At 47.6% G+C, this 18,221-nt stretch overlaps 2 protein-coding genes across 3 annotated transcripts in view; one reads left to right on the top strand and one right to left on the bottom strand.

The window, feature by feature from the left end:
- MYBBP1A (MYB binding protein 1a) overlaps window positions 1-3,441 on the bottom strand; it is a 55,710-nt gene extending 52,269 nt beyond the window's left edge. Inside the window, exons 1-5 of the mRNA XM_063402413.1 lie at window positions 3,192-3,441; window positions 2,920-3,015; window positions 1,631-1,714; window positions 1,183-1,257; window positions 672-779 (exon numbers count right to left, since the gene is read on the bottom strand). Of these exons, the coding sequence (XP_063258483.1) occupies window positions 672-779; window positions 1,183-1,257; window positions 1,631-1,714; window positions 2,920-3,015; window positions 3,192-3,398 (570 nt within the window). The 5' untranslated portion in view covers window positions 3,399-3,441. The remainder of the gene's footprint in view (window positions 1-671; window positions 780-1,182; window positions 1,258-1,630; window positions 1,715-2,919; window positions 3,016-3,191) is intronic.
- A 1,782-nt stretch (window positions 3,442-5,223) lies between these two features.
- On the top strand, window positions 5,224-16,794 carry EIF4H (eukaryotic translation initiation factor 4H). Of its 2 annotated transcripts, XM_063402410.1 has the most exons (7): window positions 5,224-5,380; window positions 10,691-10,872; window positions 11,798-11,862; window positions 11,970-12,069; window positions 12,734-12,799; window positions 14,647-14,805; window positions 14,927-16,794. In XM_063402410.1, the coding sequence occupies exons 1-7, from the start codon at window positions 5,322-5,324 to the stop codon at window positions 15,061-15,063; spliced, it is 768 nt and encodes a 255-aa protein (XP_063258480.1). In that variant the 5' UTR covers window positions 5,224-5,321; the 3' UTR covers window positions 15,064-16,794. The 2 variants fall into 2 exon arrangements, with proteins under 2 accessions (XP_063258480.1, XP_063258481.1); XM_063402411.1 differs by lacking the exon at window positions 12,734-12,799.
- Window positions 16,795-18,221: the final 1,427 nt, after the last annotated feature.

Below are 18,221 nucleotides of genomic sequence, written 5' to 3'. Positions count from 1 at the left end.
AGGAAAAATAAATAATGGATGTGTCTGTGACTTCCATACAGTCCCAGGTGCTTAGCCATGGGGAGCAGGACAGGATGCTGTCATAAGACTGCAAGTCTGGTCAGCTGACTCCAGCTGCAACTGTTTTCTTGCTGTCTGACTACTCTGCCTGTACAGCCAGGCAACCCAGGGACAAGGAGACTCTCTATTTTTATTTAACACTGCAAGTCTTCATGTCTACAAATAATATCCATTTTAAAAAAGGAAATAAACTCTTTTCTTTTACTGTATACTCAGAGCTCTTTACTCCTTGTCCCTACATCATTTCATTTCCAACAGCCCAATATTGAACCTTGGGCCCAGGCTTGGTGCATAACCAAAGGTGGTTTGCTGTTCAGAGTTTTCAGCATACATCTGTTCCAAAGAGCAGATGGTCTAACACACCATCCAAGCAACGAGAAACAACAGACTGTGGCATTGTCCGTGATGAAGTCAAACTAAGCTAACCAGAGCACCCCTCCAGAATACAAGATCTGCCCACAGGCAATACAGGGACAGCTCCCACAGCTCACACTCACTCTTCCACACGCCCTGTAACTTGCAGCTATGAACAAACTAAAGGAAAAGCTGAGCCCAAAGCCAAGCCCTCTCTTCCTCCTCCCATGCCCCAGCCCCACAGGCTGTGCCTGTACCTCAGAGGTGATGTCAATGAGAGTTTTGCGCGGGAGGTCCCTGAGGTGTGCTTGCTGATTTGTCAGCTGCTGCAGAAGCTGGATGCTCTCCAGCAGAGCTTTCTGGTCCTAGAAAGACAGGCAAAACCACAGGACACGTATCAGAAATTAAGCTGAAGGCTCAGGTAACAATCCACTCTTTAGATGTTTATGCCTACTTGTAATAAGAAACACACAATTGTTTCTTGATAGGTCTCTCAGCTTTTTCCAAAATCACGTTTTCCAGCTGAATATGACAACAGATCCCTTCCTTCCAGGAAAGGTAGGGACCTCCTGTACTATTTGACACAGTTCCTACATTCTACTCAGGAACAGACATTAACAAGGCACAAAGAGTCCATGGACGATGCAATAGAAATGAACTTGATGCTTCCAGTGCCACTGCATTGATTCCCAGTGACCCAGCCTTTCTCTGTCAATCCTCTCCCCACCTCAGAAGCCCCAGAACTGGCACCCCTGACAGCAGTGTTACCTTCACAAGCCGTCCAGACTGGAACAGAGCCATTACTCCAAAAAAGTTCCCAAAAGCAGCATTTCTCACAAGTTTCTGAAAGGAAAAGAATAATAAAGTAAAAATCTCCCTTTCTGAGAGGCTGCATTTCACATGAAGCTACATGATTAGTGGAGCAAGGTGGCAAGAAGATCCAGCCTTGAACACCTCACCATGGAAAGAAAATATACTGAAAAGCAACCCATTTTAAGGTGTTTAAGAACTAGAGCACCTCTTCATCACAGTGACAAATCTCACCTAAAACAGGGCCAGATAACAATGTCATCAACTTCCAATTTTCAGAATTATTTCATTATAGCCACTTGCTTTAACAAGAACTCCAAAACTACAGTATACAGCAAGACTTCAAAGAATAGAGAACAATTCATTTCAAGAAGTAGTTGGCAAATATTGCCATGAGCTGACTTACTTTTTTCACTTTTTCCAGATTGTGTTTTTCTTTTATCTGTTCCAAAATGCTGCACAGTGGAATTTCCTCAAAAGCCTGCAAAACCTGAGGGAAGAGATGGAATAGCTGTCTGCAGTTCTTCCATTTCATGACATTGTACTGGGTTAAGCTAAAATAGAGCTGAACAATTGTTCAGCACAGCAGCAGATGTGCTGCTTTATCAGGCCAGAATAAAGACAACCAGATCAGTAAAGATGTACAGAACAGGAAGGAGGTTGGGAGAGCTGGGGTTGTACAGCTCGGACAAGGCTCCAGGGAGACCTTGGAGTTTCTTTCAGTGTCTAAAGAAGCTCCAGGAGAGCTGCAGAGGGACTCTGGAGTCCCAGAGAGCCAGCACAAGGAAGAATGACTTCACATTGACAGAAGGTCAATTTAGGTTAGATATTAGGAAGAAATCATTCCCTGTGAGGGTGGAGAGGCCCTGGCATAGGTAGCCCGGAGAAGCTGTGGCTGCCACATCCCTGGAAATGTTCAAGGCCGGGTTGGATGGGGCTTGGAGCAGCCTGGTCTATAAGAAGGTGTCCCTGCCCATGGCAGGGGTAGAATGGGATAATTTTTAAGGTCTCACCCAATCCAAACCATTCAAGGATTCTATGCAAATACAAATATACATGCAGATACTCTAGGGTGTTCTGTACACAACAGAATAATAATGAGAACATTTTGCTGAAACTGCCTGACCCTATAACAGAGGTAATCACACTTTTCATCATGGGCAAGGCCCTGATCAAAGCAGGAAACACACAGCAGACTCTTCTGCTTTCTCAAATTCTCAGGTGAGATGAGGTCACACACCACTGGTGATACGAATTGCTGGGAGTCTTTGCTATGTTACAGATTCAACCACTGTTGAGAAAAAAACTCTGAAGTGTTCGTTAAAGAGTTACCTTTTCAGATATCCCACATCAACTGACCAAGAGCAGGAGCAAGACAGTTTCAAGAAGCAGCAATAGTACAAAATGCAGAGTAATTGAAAACTTGCTCAAAGTTTGTAAATTAAGGACGGTCCTTTAAGCAGGACTGAATTCTGTAGCATGAATGTGACATTGGTATAGTTCATAACTTTATCACAGTTTCTAAAGCAGAGTAGTACCATTTAAAACCACTACGGTTACTGTGAGAGCCTTCCCTCCCACGTGTACAGAGCAGCGGTCAGAAGGAAGCCCTCCAGCCTTGCACAGACAGCGAAAGAGACCCCAAGCATGGCCAGAGGCTGCCGACGGCTCTGACCCGCGCTGGGAAACACTGACCTGCGCCAAGGCCAAGCTGAAGCCAGGGCGGGCGGCCTCGCGGGTGGCTCCCAGTCCCTCCACCAGCCGCTTCAGGGTGTACTTGAGCTCATCGTCCTGCAAGAGAGACCGAGACGGGGCGGTGTCCGGGCTGCTCCGAGCGCGGCCCGGCCGCCAGACCCACGGCCCGGCCCGTGTCCGTCCGCACTGACGCGTTCCCGAGGGGAGCGCAGGGAGGAGCCGTGTGACCCACCGCCCGCCCGCACCCACCGCCCCTCCGGCCCCCGCCTCACCTTCTTGCCCTCCCGCAAGTGCCGCAGGAGGTTCTCAGTGGCCGCCAGCCGCACCTCCTGCTCCGGCTTAGCGATGTCCCAGAAGAAGTCGAGGAAGGCGCGGCCCTGCCGCAGCACCCCGCGGGGGTCGGTCACCGGCGCGCCGCCGCCCCGCTGCTCCATCTCCTCCATCTCCTCCGTCTTCTCCATCCCCTCCATCACCGCCATGCCGCCAGCGCTGCCGCACGTGGGGCCGCCCGCCCGCTCCGCCTCTTCCGGGGCAGCGCGGCCGCCGGGACGGGCTCGGCCGCTGTGTGAGCCGCTGCCCTCAGTGCCCCCGATACCTCAGCCCCGCTGCCCTCAGTGCCCCCGATACCTCAGCCCCGCTGCCCTCAGCGCCCCCGGTACCTCAGCCCCGCTGCCCTCAGTGCCCCCGGTACCTCAGCCCCGCTGCCCTCAGTGCTCCCGGTACCTCAGCCCCGCTTCCCTCAGCACCTCCCCGGTACCTCAGCCCCGATCCCCTCAGCGCCCCCGGTACCTCAGCCCCGATCCCCTCAGCACCTCCCCGGTACCTCAGCCCCGCTCCCCTCAGCGCCTCCGGGTACCTCAGCCCCGCTGCCCTCAGTGCTCCCGGTACCTCAGCCCCGCTCCCCTCAGTGCCCCCGGTACCTCAGCCCCGCTCCCCTCAGCACCTCCCCGGTACCTCAGCCCCGCTGCCCTCAGTGCCCCCGGTACCTCAGCCCCGCTCCCCTCAGCACCTCCCCGGTACCTCAGCCCCGCTGCCCTCAGTGCTCCCGGTACCTCAGCCCCGCTCCCCTCAGTGCCTTCGCTCCTCTCATCCCCACCCCTGTCTCCTCAGCCCCGCTCCCCTCACGGCCGCCCCTCACGGCCGCTCCCTCAGCCCCTCATCCCACACAGTCGGATTGCTTACCCGGTGTGCCGCAAGCCCACCGTGACACAGTCGGCGGACACATTGATTATTTCAGAGTTAATCACCACCACGCGGTGCTCGGTGGCGTTCCGCAAATCCAGCACACCCCATCGGCTTTTTACACCATTATTTATACTCAGAAGTTCATAGTTAGAACCTTTCCAAGTACTGTCCGTCTGTCGGGATTGATTAATAATTTGCAAGCTGCGTAACCTCGGCTAACTTCTACACATGCTGAGGGGAAGGGTCTTCACAGGGTCTTTAGAATCATAATGAACATAGGCCAGCTGTGTATACCTCTGTTGGTATACACAGAGGTACACCAACATCCGAATTTAATACATCCTTAATGCTCATTAGTTCCAGGATGTCCTTGAGTAAGGGAGGCTGCCTGCTGCCTGCCCCACGAGTAAGGTTTCCTTTCTTGCTGAAAGTATGCAAAGATCTTACATTAAAGAACATTACTACTTGAGATAATCTTGACACACGCAGGGTTAGGGTTAGGGTTAGGGTGAGAATCTGACATGTAGTTTTATTAGAAAACATCAGATTATGGCCTGGCAAAAGGAGACAAACCAGTTGGTACAAATAGTATTTTTTAAGGACTCTGTGAAACTCTCGGGTACAGCCCGTTGTCTTAATCTGCAATAAAACCCAGCACTATCCTCCAGCAGCCCTGTGAACACTGCGTGTTGCTGCTGTCCTGCCAGACACCGGTGCCACCCGCGGGAGGGCAGGGAATGACCCCGGGGCAGGATCCATCCCTGTGATCACTGTGGGTGCCGGTGACACCTGGAGCAGGATCCATTTCCATGAGCTCTGTGATCCCTGCCCGCAGCCACAGCGGGATGCCTGGGGAGCCAGAGCCGCGGGCTGGGCTTGCATCAGCACTGGAGCGGCCAACGCTCACCGGGGCCGTTACCGCGGCCCAGCCCGGGCAGACCCGAGGGGATCCCCGACAGATCCCGGGCACATCCACGGGCAGATCCCAGAGCAGACATCGCGCAGATCCCCGGGTAGATCCCGTCCCAGCGCCGACGGAAGCGAGCCGCGCGGTGCCCCTCCCGACAGGCAGCGGAGCGGACAGCCCCGTCGGGGCGGCTGGCTGGACGCAGGCACTGCGCGGGGCAGCCCCGGCCCGCGCGCCGCCATATATAAGCGTTGCGGGGTCCTCGGGCGCGGTCCTGTCACGCTCGCACGGGGACGAGGCCGCGGCGGCGATGGCGGATTTCGATCCCTACGACGACCGGGCCTACAGCAGCTTCGGCGGCGGCCGCGGGTAAGCGGGGCCGGGGGCAGCAGTTGGGGCTTCCCCCGTAGCTAGGACAGGAGCCGGGAGCCGTGGCCCCAGACCGCGCGCGGCGGGGGTGCGGCCGTAGGGCCCGGCCTGCCCCGCTCCGCGGGGATGGCGGGCGGGGGTTGTGGGACGGGGGCGCTGCCTCTGGGAACTGTTCGGGCTCGTTCTGCCCCCGCCCGCCCTCCTGCAGGGCCGGGGGGTGCCCTTCCGCGGGCCGCGGCGTGCCCGCTTTGTGCGGCAGGGCGGGGGCCGCGGGTCCTGGGGGGCCCCGGCCGGCCCCGCGCTGCTCCGGCCAGCGCCGCAGGATTCAGCGCCGGGCGGCTCGGGGGCGCCGGCAAGGGGCGGGAGGCAGACGGTGTCGCTGTTCCCGCCGTCCCGGAGACGAGTGGAGGGGGGATTTAGGGAGGTACTGGGCCAGAGCCAAGGAAGGCCTCGAGGAGCGGGGCCGCAGCGGGATGGGCGGAGGGAACGGAGCAGGAGCGGAGCAGGGCAGGAGGCCGCTGCGCTGGCGGGACGGACGCTCCCGGGAGCGGGCAGCGTTGTGGTGCCTGCGGCGGGAGGAAATGGGAGGGCTTTGTGGTGTCTCCGCTCGAGTGGCGCCGGGAGCCGCCGTCCTGCGTTATCCGGGGCTGCGGGTGCTGACTGCAAATCCCTGATCCTTGGGAATCGGGCTTGTCTCTGTCTCTTTGCTGAAGAATGTTTTTAGGGGAGGAGCTACAGAGACAATAACCAGTATTTAGAAGTTTGGCTTACATCAGGAAGGTGCAATCAAACAATTGATTTTTTTGGAGGTTGATGTTACAAGTTTCCATGTGTTCTGAAATAAAGCAGTAGGTATAAATCTGTGGAATAAACTTCCTTGTGAGCAAATCTTCACAAGTGTATTACTGTATAATCTAATCTTCTAGGGTGTATTTCCTGATCAATGGTGTTCGTGCTCTTTTCTTCTCTTAGATGAATAACTTGGTTTCGTTTCAGACTCTTTAGGTAGCAGGGAGGAGCTGCTGGACTTAGAACAGCAGTAAGTTTTTCTTGTCTTTAGAAGTACTCTGATACTTTCAGCTTTTCAAGCTCATTTGCTTGCACTGATACCCTTTGTGTCTAATCCAGAGATGTCCCAGAGCAAACAGATGATGTAGCCACTTGCATCTCTGTTATTTTTTAAAATTCTGTAGAAAAATAACCTTGCCAGCAGCCCAAAGTGGTACTTGACCCATTATAATTCATTATATTGCTGGACAGTGTATCCTAGTCAATGTAGGCATGTTCTGTGAAGTAATAAAATGTTATTTTACGTGCAGATTCCTGTAAGAGAACTTAAATTTGCTGTCAGGGAAGGTTTGGATCCTTGCTTGGTAAACTAAAGGCATCCTGCAAATTAAATATCTTTACAGATAAGAAAATGTGTTTATTCTAATTTACCTGCAGTTCTAAACATTAGGTACTACTAATATTAGAGACCAATGTGTACCTTTGTCTAGTTTATTGTTACTATAAAGTTACTAACAGCTCGTTCATAATTTACAGGTCTCTGTGGATGTTGTGTGAAGTCCTGTAATATGTGAAGTGTAATGAAAACAGGACTGTTCTTGAAGGTTCTGATGGAAGAGTCCCATGTTCATTTAAAGTGGCTCCTGCTCATTTTTAGGCACTTTAGAAATGCAGGAACGGTGTAAACTCAGCTGAGATGTTGCAGTTTTCGTGGAGGTTGCATTTTGGTGTACATAATGAGTGAGCACAGGATTTCAGTGTGACAGATGGGGAATCAGTGCCCCACAGGCTCTAACAATGTAAATGATCTGCCTCTTTCTCATCAGAACAATGGTGGAAGAGCATCAGGATGGGATTTTGCTGCACCTGAGATGTTTAGTGATGCACTGACTAAAAGCTGAATCATAACATTAGGGGATGCACAAGTCACTTTATTCCTGGTGAGGAATGTGATGCTGACAAAAATGACAAAAGACATATTATAAGCCTTTTAGAAAGTATTTTGGAGCCCAAAATTTGACAAGAAAACCTATAGTTAAGCACACTGAGGCCTAGTTGAAACTGAAAGTCTGTAGGACTTCTCAGAGTTGAAAGAAAGGGAGTGTTTAGCACTCCTAACTCACAGCTAAGCTGTTTATTTAGGTGTGGCTTGATGTGCTGAGCACCCTACTAAAGGTTAAGATTCACCTGCTCAGGTGCTGCAGAGTTCAGTGAAAGTGGGGATTTAGTCCTTGTGCTTCTGGCAGCTTGGATCCCACGTCTTACCCATCTAGCATTAAAAGATATCTCCTAATTTTTATAGGGTAAGCATTTTGCTGAAGACATCTGATGCTTACTCCAGACATGTCACGGGTTGCTTGAATAACTTGGGTTTGAGTTTAGTGTTGTGGTCCTGGAGGGCAGACCCTGTCATCCTGCTAATCCTCATGGTGCCCCAGAAAATGCCACAGCCCAGGTGGGCAGTTGTCTCTGTGCTGTGCAAAAGGTAAATCTGGAGGTTTGATCTGCAGTGAAAGGCTGTTTAACTCAAATACTGGGGTTCAGAATAGCCTTCATTTTGAACTTCTAGCAGATCTTTTCTGGAGATGGAACTAAACTTTGCAAAAGAGTAGCTTTAAAATGGGAGTTTAGTTGTTTTCTACCCAAAGTGGCCAAAGTCATTAAATCAGCCCACCAAAGTTTAATTATGGGGATGTTGCTAGAAGCAAGCTTTCCTCTTCAGCTTTCTGCTTTGGTTTTCTGAGAAGGAAATCAAGTCATGTCTTTCAGATTCTCACAGTAAGATGACATAATTATTACCTAATTGAGTCCAAGCAAAAGTTTAGAGTGGGAAATGCAGATACTCATTCAGAACTCTGGTTTGCCTAGTTCAGATGTGTTTTCAATTAGTTTTTTACTTTTGTCCTACTTTGTTGCAAATGAGAGAATCTTCTTCCAATCTCATTGTTTGGTTACTGAAGTCAGCCCTTTTCTTCTATTTCACTGTTTCAGAGTTGGAAAAAATGTAGGGAAGTACAGAAACAGTTTCTTCTTGTGTTGCTGTACCTGAGTTCCATAAGAAATTTGGTTTGAAACTTAGTTATTGACAGTTCCTGCTCTCCAAATAGAAATGAAAATATCAAAGGTATAGTTATATAAAATATCAAAGGTACAGTTATATATTTGATAGCCAAAGCCTTAATATGAAATTTGAGAAGAATATTTAACTTTCTGACTTTAAAATCAGTCTGGATTTCACAATAGGGCACGAATTTCCACACATGCAGCGCAATGTGGTGGGAAGGAGGTTTGTCTGTGGCACAGAAAATCCTTTTGGGGATTGAGAGTGTTATTTTAGAAGGGGCTCCAGTGGAGCTGACTGGAGGTTGCTGGTGAAAATTGTGGTTCCGCCTTGTTCTCCTTCTCACTCCCACCTTGGCAAAGTGCTCTTTGCAGCTGTCCAGGTCACCTTGTTGGTGTGGCTGAGGACTCAGCTCCAGGGTGGGTTTTTAGGTGAATCAGCTCCCTGTGAGGTGTGTGGCAGCTCAGGGAGTGTCCTGGGGATATGTACAAGGAGAGAGTGCTCCTTTGAAACTCAATTCTGATGTGCCTGTGGGAGATGAACATTTACATTTTCTTTTTTGTATGCAAGTTAAATGTATGGTACATTCGTAGCTGTTCCTAATGCTGGAGATAATAAACAAGGACAAAGGCATGGAACTGATTCTGTGTATTATGGGATTATTTAGAACAGCAACCCAGCTTTCTTGGAGTTCCTCCTTAAAACTCAGTCTTGACTGAAGTAATTCACAACTATTACAGCTTTAGTTCTCCAGTTTGGTTTTGACTTGTTAATGAGACAAAGGCAGATGAGGAATATTGTCAAAACTGCGAAAATGCAAACCTGGGTGGACACTAATTAAAGATATGTAGATTGTGATTCAAGTTGATTTAGCAGCATGTTGATAGTGTTGGTGACAAATGATTTGTGCATGGAGCTGCTAAATAAGGCACAAATGTCAGGCTCACCTAGGAAGAGTTAAGAAATCTTATTTAAAATATTTTTTCTTGAATGAAAAAAAAAATACTGCCAAGTACCTTGCTTGCCCAATGGATTTTTTGACTGCATGCAACCAGCCAGAATAAAAGGAAATTATAAAATTATTTGACCTTCTGGAATTTAGGAAGGACTCTGCAGCAATTGAATTGGTCTGGCAAATCCTGCTTTGGTACAGCTTGTGTTCCACCGTGGTTTTCAGTGCATGGGGAGCCTCAGGGAAAGGGAACATACACAAGCAAAGCCCAGTAAAGGAAGATGATAAAGGGAAGATGGACAGAGTAGGGAGTAGATATTCAGGTAAAGAAATTGCTTGTGTGGGACAAATGGTGTTGGAACCAGTGGCATCCTACAGTCTACAAGTCCAGGAGCTTTAACGTCAGGTTGCCTTGCTCTCTGTACAGAAAATCCAGGTTGGCCTTTGAAGACTGGGCCCTGCAGGAAGTTCACACAGATGTGTTGCATTAGGACAGTGAAGAATTTAGCTGGTACCATTTACTTCCTCAGCACCGAGTGCCAAGAGTTTGACTGGTACTGAGGGATGAGACAGGAGAAGACCACCCAGTTTACCTCTGTAATTCACAAGACCAAAGAAGAAGCAAGCATCCATACAGCACGTGATCTTTTTCTGCCTCAGAACCCTTTGTTCAACCAAATTTGTTCTGTGTTCAGTTCTAAGCATTCCACTTCAGATATCCAACAATTATGGCCCCAGCTTCAGACTTAGGGGAAGATGTTTCTCTTAAGCTAAATGTTGCTGAGATAATTTGGATGCTTGTGGAGTGGGTGTTGGTAATGTACTGTTTAGTTAAAAGTATTGGATCCAGCTTAATTTCCAGATAAGCTGACAAACCTGTGCCATACAAGTCTTCATTACCATAAATTATTCTTAAAATCTATTCTAAGATTTTTTTTTAAAGGTAATGTTTTGGGGCAGGGGACGTTAGAGGTAAACTTATTTTACTTTCCTTAATGAATTGTGGGTTGAGAAGTTCATTCATCACTTTGTTTATGAGTCCACCTCATAATGCATTCAGTTTCCCACTGAAGTTCTGCATCAGGCAATGCTGGAAAGGGGTTGACCAACAGCTCTGGTGGCAGGCACAGGCAAAAGGACAGAAAAACCAACCAGAGCTGTGGGGAGCTGGACTTGGAGCTGCACACAGCACCCGAGCAGTGCCATGGGCTGTGCTGGGAGACAGCTCCAGGGGCAGCTCCAGGGGCAGCTCCAGAGGCAGCTCCAGAGGCACTGTGCTTTTTTCCAGGTCTCGTGGTGGTGGCCTTGGTTCCCGCAGAAATAAAGAGCTGCCAACAGAGCCCCCTTTCACAGCGTATGTGGGAAACCTGCCCTTCAACACTGTCCAGGGAGACATAGATGCCATTTTCAAGGATCTCAGCATAAGGAGCGTACGACTAGTCAGAGACAAGGAAACAGACAAATTTAAAGGTGAGTGCTCAGAGTTCCTTGGTGGCAGATGAAAAATTAGTAGGAGAAAGTCTCTTTAAAAGTGAATTTCAGTTTAAAGCATAGTTGTTCTCTGCTTTTATGTTGACTTAGGCATGTTGTCTCATCTGCTAATATGTAAGTGTATCATTTGAGTGAGAGTCACTGTTTCATCGTGTGTGAATACAGAGTAACCTGAGTGAGGAGTCAATATCTGCCCTGACATACAAGAACTTTCTCAAACCTTATCTGGTATGAATTCTACCAGAGCTGACCCACTTAAGGCCCATGACCTTAAGTATTAAGTAAATTCCTTTACTTCAGAAGACTCCCATTGCTTCAGCTCTGTCTTTTTTTAGTAGGCAGGGAGAAAAGGCAAGTAGATAACCCATTCAGGCAGTTCTTTTAGAGGATGCAAATTCATTTGCTATGGGAATTGTCTGGTGGAAATGGACTATATTTGTAAGTTACTTCAAGGGGTGGAAAAGGCTTACCTTGGATAACAGAGGGCCTCTGAAAAGGAGTAAATCCACTACATGATGTGATGACACAAAATCACACTGCTGACCACATAAGTATTTCAATTTTGTGTTTAAACCACTAGGAATAGAGTGTCAATATTCATCTGAATAACTGTCTGAAGGCATAAATCAGATCTAATCTATAATGAGAACTCTGTGGAAAAGGGAATGAGGCTCTTGGCATTCACAGAGTGCCCAGAGTTCTGTTCCAGGATTTGCCCCATCATTAACAGGTGCTGCTAAATGTATTCATTGTTGAGAATTGGTTTCTGAGCCATGTGCATCTTGCATGTGCACATCACAACTCATGTTTAAGAGAGAAGGAAGCTATTAGCAGGCATGCAGGAGGGGTAGCCTCCTACAAAGGCCTTTTAAAGTGCTTTTAACTTGAGATTTGTTTCTTACAGGATTTTGTTACGTAGAGTTCGATGAGGTGGAGTCACTCAAGGAAGCTCTTACATACGATGGTGCAGTAAGTACACTTGCAATTAATTTGTGAAATCAAAGGCAAGCACAAGTCTCAAACTCTTTGGCAGCCCTTGGGATAGATCCTGAGCAGATTCTCCCTTGATTTAACAGCTTTTGGGTGACCGATCACTGCGAGTGGACATAGCAGAAGGCAGGAAACAGGACAAAGGTGGCTTTGGCTTCAGAAAAGGCGGCGGGCCCGATGACAGAGGTGACTCCCATTTTTCTAAGTAGCTTCTTCAATATAATGGTTGTAGTTATGGCTTCTGGTGCTGACTGATGCTGACAAGGCATGCGAGTGAACATGGAGATGACACTGAAAGGCGAAATTTTGAGTGTACAGATGTGTGTTTCTAACCAGCTGCTGCTGCTGCTCCCGAGGTGTCTGAAATTCAGCTGTGCTTTGTGTCCAGAGGCTGGATGTGTTGTTACTCCTAACCCAGGAAGTGAGACCAACACCCCTAATAACTTGTTGTGTCTTGCAGAGGACAATCATAAGCCCAACAGTCTGATCTGCTACTATTTTATGATGATGTATGAAAAGTGAGTAAGCACATGTAGATAAGTGCTTAGTTTGGAGTATGTCTCTTGTTCCAGTGTAAAAACATTCTTGCCTGTAGTTTAAGGTCGGTTGAACTGGACTCACCAGAGGCTTCCATTGAATGTGTATTAAAGAAATTTTTCTGGCCACTTACTCTTGGTTAACTTAAACTGTTTGTTCCTGTGCAATGGAACTTGGTAGTACGAAAAGAAAAGGATTTTCCAGCAGCATAACTTTGAATATTGAAGGACTGAAACATTGTTTTGGTATTCCCTTGCTCAGTCTTTCACACAGCTTTTCACACACTTGAACACAATTGTGGCTTTTTTCCTAGGAATGGGAGGAGGTTCCAGAGAATCCAGAGGAGGTGGATGGGAATCCAGAGATGACTTCAATTCTGGTATCAGTATTAACACTTATACAGATAGGAAGCCTAAATGGCACTGAAATGTTCTCATTTTCATTTGTCACCATTACTGGTTTGATTGAATCTACTGTATCTGTCAGCTTTGGACATCCTGCAGCCATGGTGGGATTCCTTATGGGGAATCTTCCATTGCCTTGAGAGGAAAGTGTGTCAATAGAAAATTCTGTGAAATGACTATAAATGACAGAATTCTTGTCCAGATGAAGCCAATGGGTGACTGTTTTAAGCATTTCTCAAACGTACAACTAAGTAAATTTCTGAATAGTAGCAGAAGCAGACAGATCATGTAGGAAGGCTGATATTCTGTCAGAGCAGAGGCTTTCATCATCTCAGGGAGATGTGATGTTGTTACATTGTGTGTCCCTAAAGTAACTGACTTCTCCAAAGTCAGATTAGTGTTCCAAAGCACTTGTAAATGCAAAATGTCCCTGAGTGTTTAGACCTGTTTTGGTAATGCAGCTGCAGCAAGTGACTGAGCTTGCTGAGTGGAAGGTGGTGACTGAGCCACTGGGTTTGCTCTTGACTTCCAGTCAGTTCCAGCTATTAGAATGCAGGGTGGCATTCACACAATTGCTTTTGTCCTCTGAACTCATGGGTTTGGTCCATTTTCTGATGGGGAGATGTTGGCAAATACAACTTTGCAGTGTCTGGTCTCTGCGTGAGTGGAATGAACGATGCAGGAGAAGCCAAGTGTGCCCTTGCCCCCGGCATGGACTGGAGCATGATGCTGGAGAGAGGAGCTTGCTGCAGTGCTCGCTTAACCTGCCTTTGGAGCTCAGTGTTCTGTGTCACAGCTTTGTACCTTCCTTGGCAGCTTCTCCAAATGTGGATGCATTTCAGCCTGTTAAATGCTGGATGAGTGATTCGTGAGCCAAAAGTTTAGCATTTCAGTCTTAGCTGCTACAGAAGCTTTTCTTCTCAGGTTGTACAGCCTTGCTCTAGATCAAGTCTTTAAAGATGGCTTGTCTGGCACTGAAGTAAGTAAGGGACAGCTCTGCAGCTCTGCCAAATACTGAATAAAAAGGAAAATCTCAGTAGGGAAGCAAACAACTTTCTCTTCCAGGCAGCTTCTGAAAATCTGAGTGTATTCCCTTTCTGTATGCTGATAGTCTGAAGTATCCTCCTCCCACTCAATGCAGGCAGTGGGGGCTTGGGGAGATACCCAGGGGTGGTCACTGGTACAGACTGGGACTCTGGTCAGTGACAGGGAGTTTTTGATTTATCTTTTTTTTGTGATATACATAAACTGAAGAAATGCAGTCAGTTTAAAGTCTGATGTGATTTTTTCCCCAGCCCTTTAATTAGTTTAGTAAATTCCTGGTCAGTTTATAGAACAGTTAAACAGCCCTGGGATTTTACTCTGTTTTTTAAGGGTATTTCACCACTCCCCAGCTATTTTCCCATTTGCTCTGCTCCTGCAGATTTCATGCTCAGGCTGTAGCCAGTGTGATGATCTGGCTGTGGAAGTACTCTGAGCACTTGTAGTGTTGTCTGTCAGGTCAGCTAATGAGGTTAACAAACTCAAGTTGCACCCAAGGTTTATATTTTAAACTCACTTGAGCCATTCTCCAACACTCCAATAAGCCTCTAAGTGGATAAAGCACTTTCTGAACTTGGCATAGTGTGCTTGGTTTCAAATGGGACCCGAACAACTCCTGCAGAAGGTGCAGAGCTCTGTGAAACAATGTGTCTGCAGCCAGAGGCTCTCAGTGCATCGGGACTGACAGCGGTGACTAGCAAGGTTTCCCAGTCATCCAGATGAGTCTAGGTTAAAAACATTGCCAGAGATGCTCTTTAAATGCACTGTGTTCCACCTCCAGGATTCAAAGATGATGACTTCTTGGGAGGTCGGGGTAGAGGGACCCGCCCCGGGGACCGGCGGCCACCGGGCGCCTCCATGGGAAGCGGTGGCACCGGCCGCTTCCGAGATGGGCCTCCCCTCCGTGGCTCCTCCATGGACTTCAGAGAGCCAACAGAAGGTAAACTCCTCCTGCCTGTGGGATTTGGCCTTCCTCTGCAAGGCAGGCTCCTGGTTTTGCTGTTGGGTTAAACTCCTGCCCTTCACAGGCAGATGTCACAGTGAAATGTTTTTCCTTGCAGAGGAGCGAGCACAGCGACCCCGGCTCCAGCTCAAACCTCGAACAGTCGATACTCCCCTCAATCAAGTAGCCAATCCAAACTCTGCCATCTTCGGAGGAGCCAAGCCCCGGGAGGAAGTAGTAAAAGAACACGACTGAGTTTGGGGTTGAGAGGGAATGGGGAGGCGGGAGAAAAAGCAAGACAGTACAGAGTGACTAGCTCTGCTGGAATGTCAACCCTGCAGTTTACCATTCCTGCCATCTGGTATTTGTCCTCTTTGAAACCGAAAACACAGAGCTTGTGAATGCATGTCAGCTGTTAACAAGTGGTTTTTAGTACGTTCTTGGCTTTGCTGTATCTAGTGCCTGCTTTGTGCTGAGTTTCCCTCTTCTGTTTCCTTCCAAGCAGCACAGTTGCCAGTAGATAAGGCGGTGTGGCTGCTTCCACAAGTGTGGAGGTCTCTGGACAAAGGTGCTGCTTCACTTCTTCCTTTCTGGGTTTGTTTTACTTTAGAAGCACAGGTTAGACTTAGTTATTTCCCTGTATTGTTTCCTTTTACTTCCTCAGTGTTCCTCTTCTGACTTGCATGTCTCGTTCTGTATTGCTGTGGCTCTGAAGAGGAAAACTGAAGAGTCCAGATGAGTTGAACAGAAATTTACAGTTCTAACCAAGTAGTGAAATACCATTTATGACAATTGGTGATAGTCACTGTTCACAGCAGAGCCCCTTATTAAACTAAGGGGGGCAGCTGCCCTTTCACATGGGTTGCCAGGAGGGATCAATTTAATGGATGCCTTGCCTGGCAAGCCTGGTGAATGGCTGATGGGATCAGTATGGATAAAGCCTCTGCCAGCAGCCTCTTCCTGCTGGCTCTTCACTTCCAAATGGTATGATGCTACTACGACTCTGAGCTCAAGGTTAGTGCTGCAAAGCCATGCCTGTTTGAGCACAACTGCTCACTGGCTCTTTCTGCTTACTTTTTTGGGTTTTACATGTTTGGTAAATTTTTAAATGAAGTTTCTACAAATAAAATTGACTTTTTTATTTTTGTTGAAGGAGTGTATACTTTGCCATGCAGTATTTGATCGTCACTATCCCCTGTATTTCTTTGCCCAGTGGGGTACAATTTTAGGACCTCAGCTTTCAGAATACCTTGAAAATGGGCAGATTAGAAATCTTTCTGCTATAGATTCTCATGTAGAAGTTTGGGGAAAAAGCATCTCTTGTTACTATACCTCTCTTCACTTGAAATGTTTCTTGTCAGTGTTGTGTGGGAGGAGGGAGGGGAGGCTGAAGCAAAAGGAGAGCTCATTAATGTTTAAAACCAAAACCTGGTTCTACCACACTGAAGTTTGGACATGTCCAGTGTATGGGAGAAGCTTGGGCCCATATTGCCAGTGCTGAGAGCCTTCAGATAAACCAGCCAGCACCCCAGAGTACTCACAGGAGGAGGTTGGAAGCACTGCTGCCCCACTACCAGCACCACTGCTAGTGATGAATTTCTTCCCTAAGGTTCCCATTGTAAGTCAGAGTCCCAGCAATTTACAGAACTACTCTTTCCTTCTTTCTGCCTTTCACTTAATCTGCTTCTGAGATAAGAACCATTTGTCTAACACTAATACTTAATTTAAGACAGACATGCATTTGTGTGGTTGTATTCCAAACCAATAATTGATCTATTTACATCTTCAATGTGGAAAAGATTTTAAGAACAAATTCCCATATAAAAACTCACTTCTAGTCAAGACAGTTGACTTTTAAATGTAAAAACAAAGGAAAAAAAAAGAAGAATTCCAAACACTTAGCACATTCTGCTTCATAACAAAATAAATTTATGGATATGGTATTTTGTGAATGATCTTTTAAATAAAAGAAAACATTAAGTAATATTTAACATTGGTCTTTATTTGAGTCTACCATGTTTTTTCCCCCCCTCAGTTTTCAAATATTGTGTTAATTTGTCCTAGAGCTATTCTGATACGAAATAAGGGGGGAAGAGGAAAAGATAAAGGGGAGGAATCTAATCTAAAGAGTGCTGGAACAGTTAAGTAAAAATTAATTATGGGTGGAAATGAGCCCAACTTCTCTGTCCTGTGACTTCAGTGTCACTCGAGTGCGTTGCTGGGGCTGCCAGGTGGCATTTTGAGTTCCTGCAGCTTGCAGTCTCACAGCTGGGCAGGCTGTGCTCCTCCAGGTGGGCGCTGCTGCCCCGTGGCTGGCACTGGGCAGGCTCTGTCCTTCCAGTGGTACTGAGCAGTGCCCGTGGGCCTTGTGCTCAGTGAATGGATCAGCTGCTGCTGGTTTGCCAACTTCCCAAACCTCCAACTGCCCCTTTCCCACTGGGCACAATGGTTAAGGACCTGCTGCCCTGTGGCTTTGGAGTGTGTGTGTGCTTTAATGTGCTGCAGGGTGAGCTGGAAGAGGCAGAGCCGTGGTTTTATTGAGGAAATGAGCTCTGGCCTCCCTGCGGGGTTTACTGCTTTCCATAGCCTGAAAGGATGGGAAGTGTTCCTGCTTCCAGCTACTCAGTCTATGCTCTCTAGCCCTGCTCTTACCACAGCCTGAGCAGTGCCAGTCCTGCCCTGGAGCTGTCCTGCCTGTGGGAGAGCAGGGCTGGGGAGAGCTGGTCCCCTGCAGCTCTGCCCAACTGGTGCTGCTGGAACAGAGATTTCATCACTGCATGGAGAAAAGGAACCCTGAGCAGCGAGACAGGTGGCAAAGGGTCATCTTTGTTCTAGATGTTTTTCTGTATCTGCTAATACTGATTTGGTTAAGGGTTTCCCACTAGTGAGTGCAGCCTGATCCCAAAGTCATTGTGGCTTTTTTGAATAAGCAAACATGGATGCATTGCCTGGTTTCTTTGGAGCATTCCACACTGTGCTTCCCATCTGGCTCAGGGTCAGACTCCTCCAGTCCTTTTTCTTTCCCTCCTTCCAAAACGTAGTTGATGAACATTTTCCTATACAGAAGCTTATCAAACCAGCTTTTGTCAACAGTTAACACAGCTATATTTAATATATGGATGTGGGATTTAAGTTTTGTAGGAGGAAGCAAGATTATTTTCTTCCCATCCTACCAGGAAAAGCAGTTGAGGTTTAACCTGTGCTGCTTAACCTTACCTGCTGCTTAAAGCTAAGCCTGGCCTGGCAAAGCCCAGACTGAGGAGGTACCAGCAGTGCAGCAAATGGATCATTCACTTTGTGGCTATTCATGTTCTCACTGAGTTATTTCTGGTAGCTGTGCAGTGCTTTCTTCCAGCTTAAACTTAGAAAAATAAACAAAACTGAAGGCAGGAAGGCACCAGGCAGGTTTTGGA

This window comes from Prinia subflava, chromosome 8 (assembly GCF_021018805.1).
Source record: "Prinia subflava isolate CZ2003 ecotype Zambia chromosome 8, Cam_Psub_1.2, whole genome shotgun sequence".
In the NCBI taxonomy this organism is placed as follows: domain Eukaryota; kingdom Metazoa; phylum Chordata; class Aves; order Passeriformes; family Cisticolidae; genus Prinia; species Prinia subflava.
This window is presented reverse-complemented; position numbering and strand designations above follow the sequence as displayed.